The following is a 13,970-nucleotide window of genomic DNA, read 5'->3' as shown; positions in this document are numbered from 1 at the left end:
AGCGTGAATTGGCGTGATGTTAATTGTGAGATTTGTGAGTGATTTGTGAGGATTATTACATTTCCATTTTATGTATGGATTATAAATTTGGGTTGTAATAATTGGTTTGTCTGAGTTGAATTGAGAACTCAGAATTGATCCGTTGTGACATTTGAATGATTTCGATTTTATTGAGATTATTTTGTGTTTAACGACTTTAGAATTTTGAGTTTTTAAGCTCAAAATTTTGGGGTCGTTACAAGGAATGGATGGAACCAATCAGAAGTGCAAATCGCGCAAGCGAAGCGACCTCACATCAGGAACGATTTGTTTCGAGAACTAGTGCAATAAAAAAAGAAATGCAATCCACTTGCCTGGTTGGTTTAATTGATAGCTACTCTTTGCAATTGGGAGTCCTCAGGATTGCTCTTATCTTATGCCCCGGAGTGGCGAGCAAAAATTGTGACACAAAAAGGTCTTTCCGGAGATCTCATCAACAAATAAAAATGGAAGCTATAGAATAATTGTTAAAACCTGACTTTACCTGATGAATGCCTTTTGACTTATAATCTCTTCGGAATAGCTTGTGCATCACAGTATAAATGCAATAATACATACATGCAACTATGAAAGGGATTGATCCATTCCATAGAATAATTATTTATCTGTCCCTTTTTCACTTTACTTTCTGCGCTTGAAAAACCAGTCCCTTAATATAGTGCACAATCCAAGTTTGAAAATGTAAGATGTGGCTTTTAGGTTCACACATAGACTTCTAAAAAAAAGAAGACAAATGCCATTTTCCAAACATTGAAGAGACAATGTATCAACCTTGCACAAAAAGGGAGGTTCACTACATTCTGGTTTGCCAAACTGAACTATTTCACATATTCCTTAGCATAATTTACAAGTGACATAGTTTCAAGTCCTCAACGGTGTCTAAATCTCCAAATAGCAACTTGATTGTACATGACCGGAGTACTTCTCAGGGGTCTCTATCTTACTCCAGGTGTTATTTTCCAAACTAAATATGTAAGCCATGTGGGGCTCACCGAACGCGGCACTTCCAATCACTAATAATTTGCCATGCCACGCTGCTAGAGAGGCTGGGTTGCGCACTTCGGTTGGCAACTCGGCCACGGTTTGCCACTTACCAAATGTTTGTTTGATCACCTGATTACCATCGCGGCACATGTACACTAACCCATCGCTGCCAATAACGCAAGTTCGGGGACACACATTGCTTTGTAAGAATTCCTCTTGTACGCAGTTCCACTGCCACGTGGAGGTGTCGAATGTCTCAGCACTCCTCTCAAAACGACCTTGCATTTCAGTGCAGTAGCCACCGATGACGTGGAGTTTACCGTGTTGGAAAACTGTCTTGCACTCGTCGCGCTCTTTTTCCATGTCTGGCAACATAATCCACTCGTCTTTTGCCACGTCATACGCTATCGCCGATTTCAAAGCAATTTTCTCATCATTGTGTCCGCCGGCAATAAAAACCATCCGATTAGAGTCTGACGCACACCCGAAAAATATGCGGGATCCACCCGGCATATATGCTCCGCGCCGCCACGTGGCGGTCATGAAGTTGTAGACGAAGACCGAATTAGAGCTCCCCCACGTCACCGGGTCTAAACCGCCGAGCACCACCAAATCGGTCCCGACCGCCGCAAACTGGCAGAACATGGGTAGAGACCCACCGGGGAAAACAGAAATTGGCGGGAACTCTCTCCAATCACCGGAATCCGGTTCACAGACAGTGAACCGGTAAAGCGGGTTTTGCAGGCACTTGAAGGCACCGGGAGCAGCACCTTGGTTGGGAGCAACACGTGCTTGGAGCATCACAATGAGCTTCTGGCCATAACCACCGTTCTTTCTTAGGCGATGGAACTCCGGTAGCTCAACCTCTGATTTCCAATTTTTACTAACAGACGTTATAGTCGGAAACTGATCGTACTTGACACGAATAAGACAATCGTAGACTACTTCATCAGGAAGACCTGAAATCAAAACCATGGTGTCAACAAAAGCAGCGTCTTGATTGATTCTATGTTTGGAAAAGCAAGAGGGGTTTGAGTGAAACTGTAGTTCTGGGAGATTTGGAGATGAGAAGGAAAAGGGTTTTGATTGTTTGGAAGAGTTTGATCAATGATGACTGATTTGAAGGAACTATGTGTGGTTTTATACTATTTGATGTAGAGATGATACAATCACTTGGGGATGAACATTAATGGTACCGGTCTTTATAGTTGATTCTCTATTGGCTAAAACCACGTGTGTAGAAAGATCTGGTTTTGGTGATTTCATATATATGCAGATTGATAGGGACGAGCAAGGGAGGGGGACAATTAACAGTCTTATGGTTTTATCACATTTCGCAATCTCATTAACCGATTCTGTTTAAACCATTTTCTAATACTTTTAATGCATTCAATAGATTTTCAGCCTTGGCATGATTTTATCTTGGAGAAATTTATTAAGCATATCTAAATCAACACTTTAAACGTATTTTCATTCGAGTTAAAAATCATAACATATTAAAATAAAATACATGATAATAAATGCATAGTCTGTAGTGAAAGAAACTCAAAAGACATTAGTATTGGAATCAAATGATCCGATAACTTTTATCATTTTAGGCGCATGTCATTCATTGTAACATTTCGTAAAAAAACGCCTGTCAAGAAATACATAATCCAAAGTGAAAGAAACATAAACTAATATTTAATAATATTTAAATCAAATGATATACCGACTTGTATAACATTAAACGTATATCACTATGAGTATATTGTAATGTATCAAAAGGAGCATGCATAACAAGAAACTCCCCTAATTTTTTTATCTACTATATATCAATTTGATGATATATCCTAATTGGGTGATCGATCACTTTCAGTGTATCAGACGAATGTGTGAGTTGTATGGAAAAATACAAGATGTATGTGTGAGGTTTTTCTTATTGAAATTGGCCAACTCTTCCAAGCACGTGATGCCATGTGGAATGGAGAATGGCAAATTGGCAATGTCCAAAAATGAAAGTCCAATTGGCCAATCTGTCATCACTGAGAAATAATGCGTATGATACAAATAATATACATCTTTTTGTACACATACAGCTCTGAGCATTATTGATGGGAGGTGTATTTAATGGTTCAAGGGAACATACATATTTCTTTTATTCTTTATACATCATTGAAATACATAACATTCGACCATCAGTAAATTTTATTTCGTGTGAGAAAACTGATAAAAGTAGTTGTTCAGAGATTTGTGTGAACGATACATTGTTTTTGCTAATTACATATCTTCTGTTATTCTCCATTTATATATGTATTTCTAAATATACGTATTTTTTGAGAGTACAACAGAAGTATGATTCAGACCAATACAATTGTCCTTTGGTGATCTTCAAGTGGCTTTTACTAAATTACGTGAACGAGAAGCCAAACTGAAAGAGAACCGTCATGTAGAACAGAGCTGCACCAATTCAAGTGTCACTCGAAGTCAAATGAAAGCATATGCGTTACAAAGTGGACTTTAAATTTGAAATACATTAATAAGTTACCTATCTATAAGGTCAGTCATTTGTCTATGCAACTTGAAAACGTCAAATATGGCCGACTATAAAATTTATTTGATTATATATGTGCAGTTGCTGTTTCTCTTGCTTGTTGTTAAGGATTAGGATCAAACTGGATACAGTTGCATTCGGAATGATACTGAAGGCCGCCGCAATAAAGACATGTAGTCTTTAAAGCTTGAATAATCTTTGCGGCCGGGTTTCCATTCTGGGGAGGATGTCGATCGATCATAAGCTAATTTGGAGAGAAAACTATGTCTCAGTGAATGCTGGATGTTTTGCGATTATTATTTGGATAAGATTCTCATATGATCCATGTGCACATCTGGTTCACGATCAGATTCAGGTGACCAGGAAAAATGATAATACAACTTTTCTTTTCTATGTACTGATATAAAAGTGGAGTTTAATTATTAGTGGCTGAATTATTGGGGGTGAAGTAGAAGCGGATGGCTCAACTAGCGTTATGCGGGTCATGTTCGAGAATGAAATGATATATCCTTGCATATCGAAATTTGTGTTAAAATATGACGAGATTTCGATCTCAACCTTTTATTTTGAGTTCGTTTATCAGAGATTTTAATTTTTATTGTATATATATATACATATTATTTTTATCTGAAACAACAAGTGAGAAAACTATATGAGAGATAGACTACAAAATAGTGAGAAAATAATACATACTTCCCTAAATGGCAAGAGTATTTCCCTATTTTTTCTTGTTCATGACAAGAAAACTAAACCACCTGAAACAATGAATAGGATATACAAAAAAGCATTATGTGCCTCTCTTGGAGAAATACAATCCATGTATCCATAAATCCATGTTAGTGAATGCTACTATATTCTCAACATAACATATTACGTAAACATGTACGTGTGTGCTGGCTATACTTCCACCATTTATATTTACTTTTGTGCAAAAATATATTGAAGAACAAGCACAATGGATACCATCGAGTAAAATTATACACGGAAAGATGTGAATTATGCATAAGAAATGATGGATATGCATATATGAGAAGCACTATCCGACACATCATCTAATAATGAAAGAGACCGTTTGGTCCAAGACATAATCGAAGAAATCTGAGCCATCTTGATTTGGATGACGGTCTCTTTCTGTTGAATAACAATCCCAGAAACTGATCAAAGGGCAAGGGCTAGCTTCAAACCGACAATTATGCTTTACATATTAATCAGACAACGAAAAGGGCCCGTCACTTCAATCTAATTAGAGAACGACTAATTGAAATTAACAAAGCACAGGAGTTCCCTTTAATAAGATGCAATTCTATCACATTCCCTTTCTCATCAAAAGAAACATCTAGTTCTTAATTAATCTGTTTTATTCACCAAATGCATTATTGATTCATTAATTATATTTTTTCTGATTAATCAGCTGTTGCATGTTGCATGCCTTCATGTTCACACTAATACAGTAAGGAATAGTTATATAAAGACAAATCTATCTATACTTCTATAGATTACAGTGTTGTCAACAATTTGGAAGAAAGCACTTGTATTTCTATTAATTTGAAGAAATTCTGCTGCGTGCCATCACTGCCATATGACAAAACGTCGTTAAAGGCTCAAAGGAGGTGACTCCAATGCCACACTTCATGTATCAAGTTCGTTTGAAAATTCTTGACCAAAAAAAAATGTTCGTTTGAAAATGAAAGCAATATGTTTCTACACGTAATTAAGAAGCTTTTATTCTATCAAAAGTATCAAGAAACTCTTCCAATTCTAAGACTAGTTGGAAGAGCTGGATGCATATGCATTGGCATATGGTCATATTAATCGAGTGTAAACGCAAAGAGTTTCAGAAATTTTTCCATTTTGGCCGGACACGTCCTGGACCTAGCTCATTGTATCTAACTCTAATTCGGTACCTCTCCTGTTTTCATTGATTTGGTTAATTACATGCATCACCCTCTTATACAATGCAAATTAAGGCCAAATAATGCAACTATTAATTGGACAAGACCTTACTGCATTAAAACAATGCATTCACTCAAAACTGAAGACGTACAAAAGTGCCTGTAAAGGTGGGGAACGCAACTCACAAATTCAATGGATTCTGGGGAAGTTTGATCTGAATAAATCACATGTATTGATAGACGCGTGTACATATAAATAATAGGGGTATTATACAGTAATTCTGTATAAATTATGTATATGGAAGTCTATGTACTGATCAGGTTAGATGGTATGACTTCAGATAACGATTTATATTTGTTTTAAATGTCGAAGCAGGCTATTATACTGATAATGATTATGTTAGAAACTTAGAATATACAATAAGAAGCCGAATTGGTATGGCGAATCTATTTGCTTATGAATATGTCCTTTATAAATACAATTCACTATTTCACCCATCTTATTTCATATATTTCATCTTCCCTTCCTTCCTTTATTCTTATTATGCATTTGTTACACCTTGAGACAAGCAGGGTACTTTTCTCCCAAAAGAAAAATAAAACAGAGACAAGCCATGCAAACTAGGATTTTTCTCATATCTAATTACAAATGTCAAATTGCCCAAAGAGAAAAGAAACGAAAAACGTCAAAACATAGCAGCGGATGCATCCTTGATTTGTAGCAGAAGTGAGTATCATCATTTGAGGGTCAAAAACGTTACTAGCTCAACAGTAAGGTCAGAGAATGTGAAGTCATGACTCATGACTTAGATTATTGTTGTAAACATACAAAAGTTCAAAAATATGTATACATGACATAGATAACATATGTAGGCGTCCTGCTTAGCTCAGCAATGAGTCATTGAAACAGTGACTCGTAATTGATCAACATTATCCAGCAAGGAAGAAATTGATGCAGCTAAAAGGGACGGGAACGAGACCAAAATTGTGAAAGGCAATGAGAACGGGAAAGAAGGGCAGGGCAAGGTTGACCGCAAGTTCTGTAAATGGAAGCTTTCTTCCATTGCTTAACAAACGTGATGTTTCTCAAGAAAATGGAGCTGCTTGAATTTGGAGGCAAATAAAATGGAGAAAATGTTGTAAGAACCAAAACTCCTACATCAACGACGAAATACATGGAAACGAACGAAATCACATTTGGAGAAACTTCCATTTCCATGGTGAGATACATGAAGAGGTTAACCCGTACACATGTGAAGCAGAAACAGCAATGAAGTGTTTTCAATCAAAGAAAAGTATGCACATGAATAATTGATGTAGTTCCATCGCTAAGAACCAGACACAACCTAACAATGCCATCAGCTAATCTCTTTCGATTACCTACGAATTTAAGACTCCTCTTTAATAACAAAGTTTTGTGAAACTAGTCTATGACAAGGCACGAGTAAGGAAAAAGAGCTCCCAGAGACTGCAACTGAGATAACCATCTTCATACATTTATCATTACAGAACCAAAATATTACAACAGGCTAAGTTGTGTTCACATATGGTTGCTAGTTCCTACAACTAATCGACTCAAAGGACAGGCTCTTCCGCTGTTAAAACAGAGAATGTTCCTAGGGAAGAACAAGAAAAGGAAGGAAAGGAAAGACAAATTAAAGGCCACAGTACTCAATGTCTCACATTTTTTAATGGCAGTCATCTTAATGATATGAAACTAGGTCAACAAGCATTTTGTGTTTATCGGAGACAAACGACTTCACCTTCAAAGAACCATCTCCCTCACCCTTTCCAGGAGAGGCATACTTCATCCCAATTACCGTCGGCAGACCTGCAAGAAACTCATCATAATTAATTTGTTTCACCCATGTATTTCTTAAAGAAAATAGAAAACACAAAAGCAAACCAGATACATGCAAGAGGCTAGAAAGGCAGAAACTAAACTAAAGGCATGCGAGTTTCTATCATTTATTCTTCAAGGAACATAGTATGTTCAAACATTTATTATCTATATAAACATATAGAAACTTTTGCAAGCATATTATACAAGTGTAATAATACATCATGACTAAAAACCAAAATATCATTACAAGGTACTCACTATTATGTATGCGCCCAATTAATAGCCGTTCCCCTTTCCAATACTCCAAAGGTCTTGTCCTGATCCTGGTGCTCCGCCTTACCCCAGATTTCCATATGGTACCATGACCTATGGAAACATCAGATATGAAATATTACAACTTATCGAGAAACAAGACGAGATTTTGTAGATGTGGTCATAAGAATACAAAGGTCAGTTTTGCAGCAGTACATACCTGCTAGGCTTTGCCGTTTAGAAACTTCTTTTTTCTTCTGTGTTTTGCGTGAACGTGAGTTTGCTTCAGTAGGTTTATCCAATGAAACTCCTGAATGCTCTTGCGTAATCTGTCTCACAAAAAATAATGCATGTAAAATTAGTTGTTAACTTAGATATCAGCATAAGTATGAGCATTCAGTAGCGGAAACACCGCATGACCCAATTTGCAAAAGAAAGTTATATGGCTAGGCTACTTAAACATGAGAACACTATTGCATCTCAGCAATAGCCAAAGTTATGATAGAATACAAACAGAACCAATGCTAGAGGCCTAGAAGTTAGCCGCAGGCAGTCAGGAACTAAAAGATCAGGACAATCAGCAAATAATATGAAAGAGTGGCAAAATGAAAATAGTCTGCAATTAGTAACCTCATTCTGCTTCTCTAGACCAATGTCAGGGTTTCTTGAGACAGGATTGCTTGGATGCTCCTCAACTGAAGTCGAGTGTGATTGATCTGTTGGAAAATTAAGAAATGGAATAGAGAAGTGATTAGAACAGAAGTTATCTAAATAAAATCAATGGATAAAAAAATAAATAAAGCTTAGTTGAAAAGCTGAAGGATTTGTGTAACAGGATATTTTCTATTTGATGAAAAAAGCTCGAAGGGGAGAGGTTAATATCCCACAAGATGCCGCCGGAATCCCCTAGTGCCCAGTATGGGCCACACAACTACAGCTATAGGTGGCACTCAAACAAAAGACCTCTCTACCCCATGGGGCCACCCAAGAAGGGCCGCTCAAGTATCTTGCTACTCACACTCGTTCACGGATGTGTAAAAGGATGTCAAACAAGTGTTGCCATACAAGTGTTGCCATATAGGCATAAATGTTTCCATATTGACAGTTTAAGTAAGTCTCACAACCTTCATTAACTTCAGCAGTGGATGCTTTGCAACTTCCTCTAGAATATATTTGTTCAGTTTGTTGAACACATTTTTTAGTTTTCCTTCGCACCAAGTGCAGACATATTTTAATTGAGAACTCGACCAGAAACAGATCAGAACAGACAGAACCGTAGGGTTTGTCAATTTGATAAGAGAAATCGGGTTAAAAAAACATTGAACAGTTTGTTGCATGAAATGACATGAAGCAGAATTCAGATCATACCTAATTGACTTGCAGCATCCAAGTTTTCCACTGTTGAGTCTGCAATATCAAATCCAGGCTCTGTTTCCAAAGTTGAGTCTACCACATTATGTTCAGGCACTGCTTTGTGCGTACTGTCTTCCTCTCGTATATTATCACTATAAATCACATCATCGGCAACTTGACTCTCAGCACCATTAAACTTCTCAAGAGTTGAATCTGCCGCATTAACTTCAGGATCTGCTTCCAGCAGCTTCTCTTCCACCTGTATCTCATCAATGGAATACAACATAAGCGACCATTTACAATCCCAGAAATAAAAATGTGAAAATTCAAAAGGTAAGCAGACCTTGTCGCTATAATTGACCCCATTTGCCATAGAATCTGTATCACCTTCAGGCATACTAATTGTCTCATTCAATACCTTACTGCCTCCAATCTCCTCCTCCATGTCAACATCATGAGCAACACCAGGTCTAATTAGGCTCTTCCTCTTAGACCTTTTTGATGCATTATTGAATTCTTTAATAGCCACCTCACATGAACCTGTTTTCACACTTTCAATCTTGTCATTTTGTTTAATTAAAGGTGACCTCAGCTCATCAGAAACCATTTTCTTCTCTGCAATGCCAATCACATCAGATTGTTTACTTCTATTCTCAACTGAAGAAGGATTTGTCTCGAGAACTCGATCAATATCAAAAGCTGAAAATGGGTCTTTTGATGCAATTGACAGTGAGCTTCTCTTACTAAGTACAGACAATGAAGCCAACGGGCTCTTTTGTGGTGTTTGTCTAGGATTTGGCAAGGTTCTTCTGGAAGACTTCAAATCAGCTATTTGGATATGTGGGATTTCTTGAAGGCAGATATCCTCTAGTTCAAAGTTTTTAATGTGCAAGCTCTCCTTTACAAGACGCACAGCGCCATCCCCTTCTAGTTCTTCGGTAGGCTGAGACAACAGCCCATCCAGGATTTCATTGTTCCTACTGTTGTCGTCCTTGACTTTTGAACCTATGAAGAACAGGTACCATGCCATCAGATATGAATAACAAGAGCATGGGGAACATAAATCCAAAGTTCTCAGCAAAACAAAATCATAGGCAAGGAGTAAAAATTGATTTACAGTAGGTACTCATAAACATTTTTCCCTTAGCTGGGATTGTGTTACCAGGTAAATCCGTCTCCTCCCTTTCAACATTTTCCTGCGATTTGTTATATGAGCTGTGCTTCTGTGGACTGAAAATGCTTGTTTCAAATGTGTCTTGAGTGAATATAACACTCTCATTGATTTCACTATCAAGTGCTGAAATACGATGCTTGTATTTCACAGACCTCCTGCATTGTGAATAAAAATAGTCTCAGATGAAAAAAAGGAGCGCACTGAAACTGTTTATCTTTTGGAAAAGCATAGTATAATTTTACCGCGGAATTCCTGGTCGCCTGGCACGTGTAATCTGTGATGGATTCTGCTTATCTCCATCCAAACTAGCGCAACCCATCTGATTCTCCAGTTCTCTTTTAGCATCTGTCCACCAACCACAATACATTAATAATTTACATAACAAAAAGGGTGCACTGTCAACTCAGGAATACACAGCAAAAGCACACGTACTCTCATTCCTTTCGTAGTTGGTGAAGTATTCTTCGGGGTCTTTGTACTTTTTGGAATCAAAAGTTGCTCTTAAAGTAATATCAGGTTGACTGCAATACGAATACAACAAGAATCAACCTCTATCTGAACAAGAGTAAAGCACTTATCTAACAAAAATGAACCAACAACAACAAGCATTACCTGAAATTAGGTTTTAAAGAAAAACGAGCCCGTTTTTGACGACCCAAGTCTGGTCTTCTCTCCCGGTGATTTTCAACAGCATTTCCAGGAACCTGTTCAGTCAGGCGTTTCAAGGCTTGTGATATTTCCGACTCCGGAACTGTGCCACTTATAATGTTCTTTGCCTGCTCTTTAATACCAGGCAGTGAAGCCTGAACAAAGCAGAAACAAAACAATTAACTTTGATTGCTTCCCAGAGATTAAAGCAGCATACCACCACATTAAACTCACAGTGTAACACACAAATACGAAACAAAACTTGAACTCCTCCAAATCACAACATATCGAAAATGAATCGGATTTTGTAACGACATTTGACAGGCAAAAATGCACAAATACAACAACAGAAATAGGATCAGAGTTTCGCCGCATTCGAAATCTCCAAAATTGTTCACTTGCAGGACTCCAAATTTCAACTAAAAAACTCCATAACCACTACAAACTCACCAAGTCCTCATTTTCCACTATGTATTCCGAATCAAAGTTTCAAAAGTGAGAAAATTAAAAGGCAAATGTGCTCTTCTGATCAAGCCAAGCCAAGACCGCAGTAATTCTACTTAAATCAGCCTAAGAGATACATAATTGAGTTGAATCGAAACTAAATCGGAGATGAATTAACGAAAGTAGAGTGAGGAGAGTAAGGAGTGGTTACCGTGGTGGACCTGAGGTGGAGGTCGATGGCTTGGAGTTCGCGGTCGAAGTCGTAGGGTTTGGATGGGTCCGGCGTGAACTTGAGGTTGGGGAAGAGAGTGTAGCCCAGAAGCGGGTTCTCTGGGTCGGAGCTCCGACTCATCTTCACATTCGGATTTGAGAGAGAGAGAGAGAGAGAGAGAGAGAGAAGCCCTAATTTGAGAGGAAAGATGAGATGCGAGCACAAGCGGGAGCCGGTAGTGTGATGAAGCGAATCCCCGTTTTGAATTCCCACTATGTTTTTTCTTTGCAAATATGCCCTTATACTTTGCTTTCTTTTTTCTTAAGAAAATTTAAAAAAGCTTCTTATAAAATAGTCGATTTTAACACATAAAATTAGAAAAAAAAGTCACATAAGTTTTGAAAATTTGAAAAAAATCAAACGGTAAATGGGCTTAAAGCGTTGCCCATAAAGTTATGAAAAATTACATTTTTTGCCACTATAATTAAATCGCCATTCAATCTCGATCTGGGCCTTCACTGAAGCTTTCTTCACCGGTGACTTCACCAACACACCTCGCCGAAGCAGTAGTCGGAAGAGAAGGTGATGTTGGAGACCCACTAGTTGTGGCCCTTGCAAGTCTGTGAACGAGTAATGGTGTGGGAGGAATTGTCATCGTAAAAGGGGAGGGAGAGGCATATACAGACGAAATGGAGGTGGAGCTTGTCGGTGTAGGACGATGCCGTTCAGATCATGTCAACGGCGTAGAGGGAGGCGCAAATCGTCATAGCCTGGTCAGAGGCGCAAGTGCGGGGTCAGAGGCTCAAGGACGACAGAAAGAGCTACAAGGAAATCAAGGATTCTCATATCTAGGCTTTGCCTTCGCAGTACCAGAGATTCTCTCATACCGATTTTTGCCGGAATAGGAGCCGCCTTAGGTTGTGATTTTGTGGCGGAGATGGAGCATGTGGAAGAGTTGTGACAGGAGGTGTGACAGTTAGTGTAATAGGTAGTGTGATAGAGGTTGTGACAGGTAGTGTGACATAGGTTGTGACAGTGGGTGTAAATAGATAGTGTGATAGCGGTTGTGACAGCGTCTGTGACAACTTCTGTGACAATGGGTGTGATAGGAGGTGTGACAGGAGGTGTGACAGTTAGTGTAATAGGTAGTGTGATAGTGGTTGTGACAGGTAGTGTGACAGAGGTTGTGACAGTGGGTGTAAATAGATAGTGTGATAACGGTTGTGACAGTATGTGTGACAGTGTCTATGACAACGTCTGTGACAAGAGCTGTGACATGCCGAGAGGAAATGTGGAAATATGTGAAATTTTGTTAAAATTCAAATGAGATTGGTATGACAGTGGGTGTAATCGTTAGTGTAAATAAATAGTGTGACAGCTTCTGTGACAGTGGGTGTGATAGGAGGTGTGACAGTTAGTGTAATAGGTAGTGTGATAGTGGTTGTGACAAGTAGTGTGACAGAGGTTGTGACACTGGGTGTAAATAGATAGTGTGATAGCGGTTGTGACAGTAGGTGTGACAGTGTCTGTGACAGCGTTTGTGACAATGTCTGTGACAGGAGTTGTGACATACCGAGAGGAAATGCGGAAATATGTGAAATTTTGTTAAAATTCAAATGAGATTGGTATAAGTATGCTCAGAATGAAGAGAATAGCAGGAATTAGGGAACCTTGAGCTTCGGTTTCGCCGGAATTGCTTGAAGCACCGCCATTGATGGCGGCAACCCTTTGTGATGGTTGTTGAGCCTTATAAGGTTGGTCAATTCGGAATGGTAGTATATCAAATGAAAGAGGGGAGCGAGGTCTTTCTAACGGTACCAATTTCGTTAAAATCTATCACCGAACGAAAAAGTTATAGACGAAATTAGAAAAAGAAGGAAAAAAAAATAGTAAGAAATGGTAAAATAGTCCATAAAATATTTTAAAGTGACTTTTTTTTAATATATATTAGGATATGGTACCTTTTTATACTTTGCCCAATTTAAAATCCACACCGGAAATCTTTTCTACGGCATCTGACTTGAAAATTTAGAAAATTAATTAAATTTAAACAATTAAGATCCACAATGACCATTACATATGTGACAAACAAACTACATACTATAGTTGTGGATGCAACTGCAACAAATTAATGTATTCAAAATAATAGCTTAATGATGAAAAAACTCAATTAGGTTTCGTTTTACTAAAGGGGAAATTCTGATACCAGTATACCAAATATAGCCCACTATTAATATTAGTGTACCATGTTTTAAATTATTAATTTTAATACATGACTTTCAAGTCGTTAATAAGAATCTATACACGTTGTTAATAACACTGTTAATCTAATGTTATTATTCATTATTCATATGGATAACTTTGGTATTTTACTCTATGACAAAGCAAGAAATCAAAATTTCATTGGGGAAGAACTTAACCACCGAACGCAGAGGCAAAGAGCAGTGAATTCTCATTAAGGGTTTGAAGCAATATTGATTCATACTTCTCTGTCTTCTTCCTCTCTACCACTGCGTCTCCATCCACAATTTTCAATTAACTCATACCCATCAACAATCTTTAATCCAATTGCATAGATGAAGATGAGAAATAAGACA

General features: G+C 37.9%; 2 protein-coding genes across 2 annotated transcripts; both read right to left on the bottom strand.

The window, feature by feature from the left end:
- Positions 1–789: 789 nt before the first annotated feature.
- On the bottom strand, positions 790–2,239 carry LOC126801268 (F-box/kelch-repeat protein At1g80440-like). Its single transcript, XM_050528777.1, has one exon. It carries the CDS (start codon positions 1,996–1,998, stop codon positions 919–921), a length of 1,080 nt encoding a protein of 359 aa, XP_050384734.1. The 5' UTR covers positions 1,999–2,239; the 3' UTR covers positions 790–918.
- A 4,639-nt stretch (positions 2,240–6,878) lies between these two features.
- LOC126801259 (centromere protein C) lies at positions 6,879–11,546 on the bottom strand. The gene is made up of 11 exons (XM_050528763.1): positions 11,374–11,546; positions 10,683–10,873; positions 10,503–10,591; positions 10,313–10,415; positions 10,059–10,225; positions 9,240–9,901; positions 8,912–9,155; positions 8,174–8,259; positions 7,764–7,872; positions 7,550–7,657; positions 6,879–7,279 (listed from the first exon to the last, which is right to left on the bottom strand). The coding sequence occupies exons 1-11, from the start codon at positions 11,512–11,514 to the stop codon at positions 7,152–7,154; spliced, it is 2,028 nt and encodes a 675-aa protein (XP_050384720.1). The 5' UTR covers positions 11,515–11,546; the 3' UTR covers positions 6,879–7,151.
- Between the last annotated feature and the right edge of the window lie 2,424 nt (positions 11,547–13,970).

Source organism: Argentina anserina, chromosome 6 (genome assembly GCF_933775445.1).
Source record: "Argentina anserina chromosome 6, drPotAnse1.1, whole genome shotgun sequence".
Lineage (NCBI taxonomy): Eukaryota > Viridiplantae > Streptophyta > Magnoliopsida > Rosales > Rosaceae > Argentina > Argentina anserina.
The sequence above is the reverse complement of the archived record's forward strand: the minus strand, read 5'-3'. Positions and strand labels throughout refer to the sequence as shown.

Bases quoted from the DNA above. Each gene is read 5' to 3' on its own strand.
- LOC126801259 (XM_050528763.1), bottom strand. From the start codon at position 11,514: ATGAGTCGGAGCTCCGACCCAGAGAACCCGCTTCTGGGCTACACTCTC. The intron at 10,874-11,373 runs GTAACCACTCCT...TGCTTTGTTCAG, and splicing joins TCCACCTCAGGTCCACCACG to GCTTCACTGCCTGGTATTAA. The intron at 10,592-10,682 runs GTAATGCTTGTT...TTCGTATTGCAG, and splicing joins TCTTTAAAACCTAATTTCAG to TCAACCTGATATTACTTTAA.
- LOC126801268 (XM_050528777.1), bottom strand. From the start codon at position 1,998: ATGGTTTTGATTTCAGGTCTTCCTGATGAAGTAGTCTACGATTGTCTT.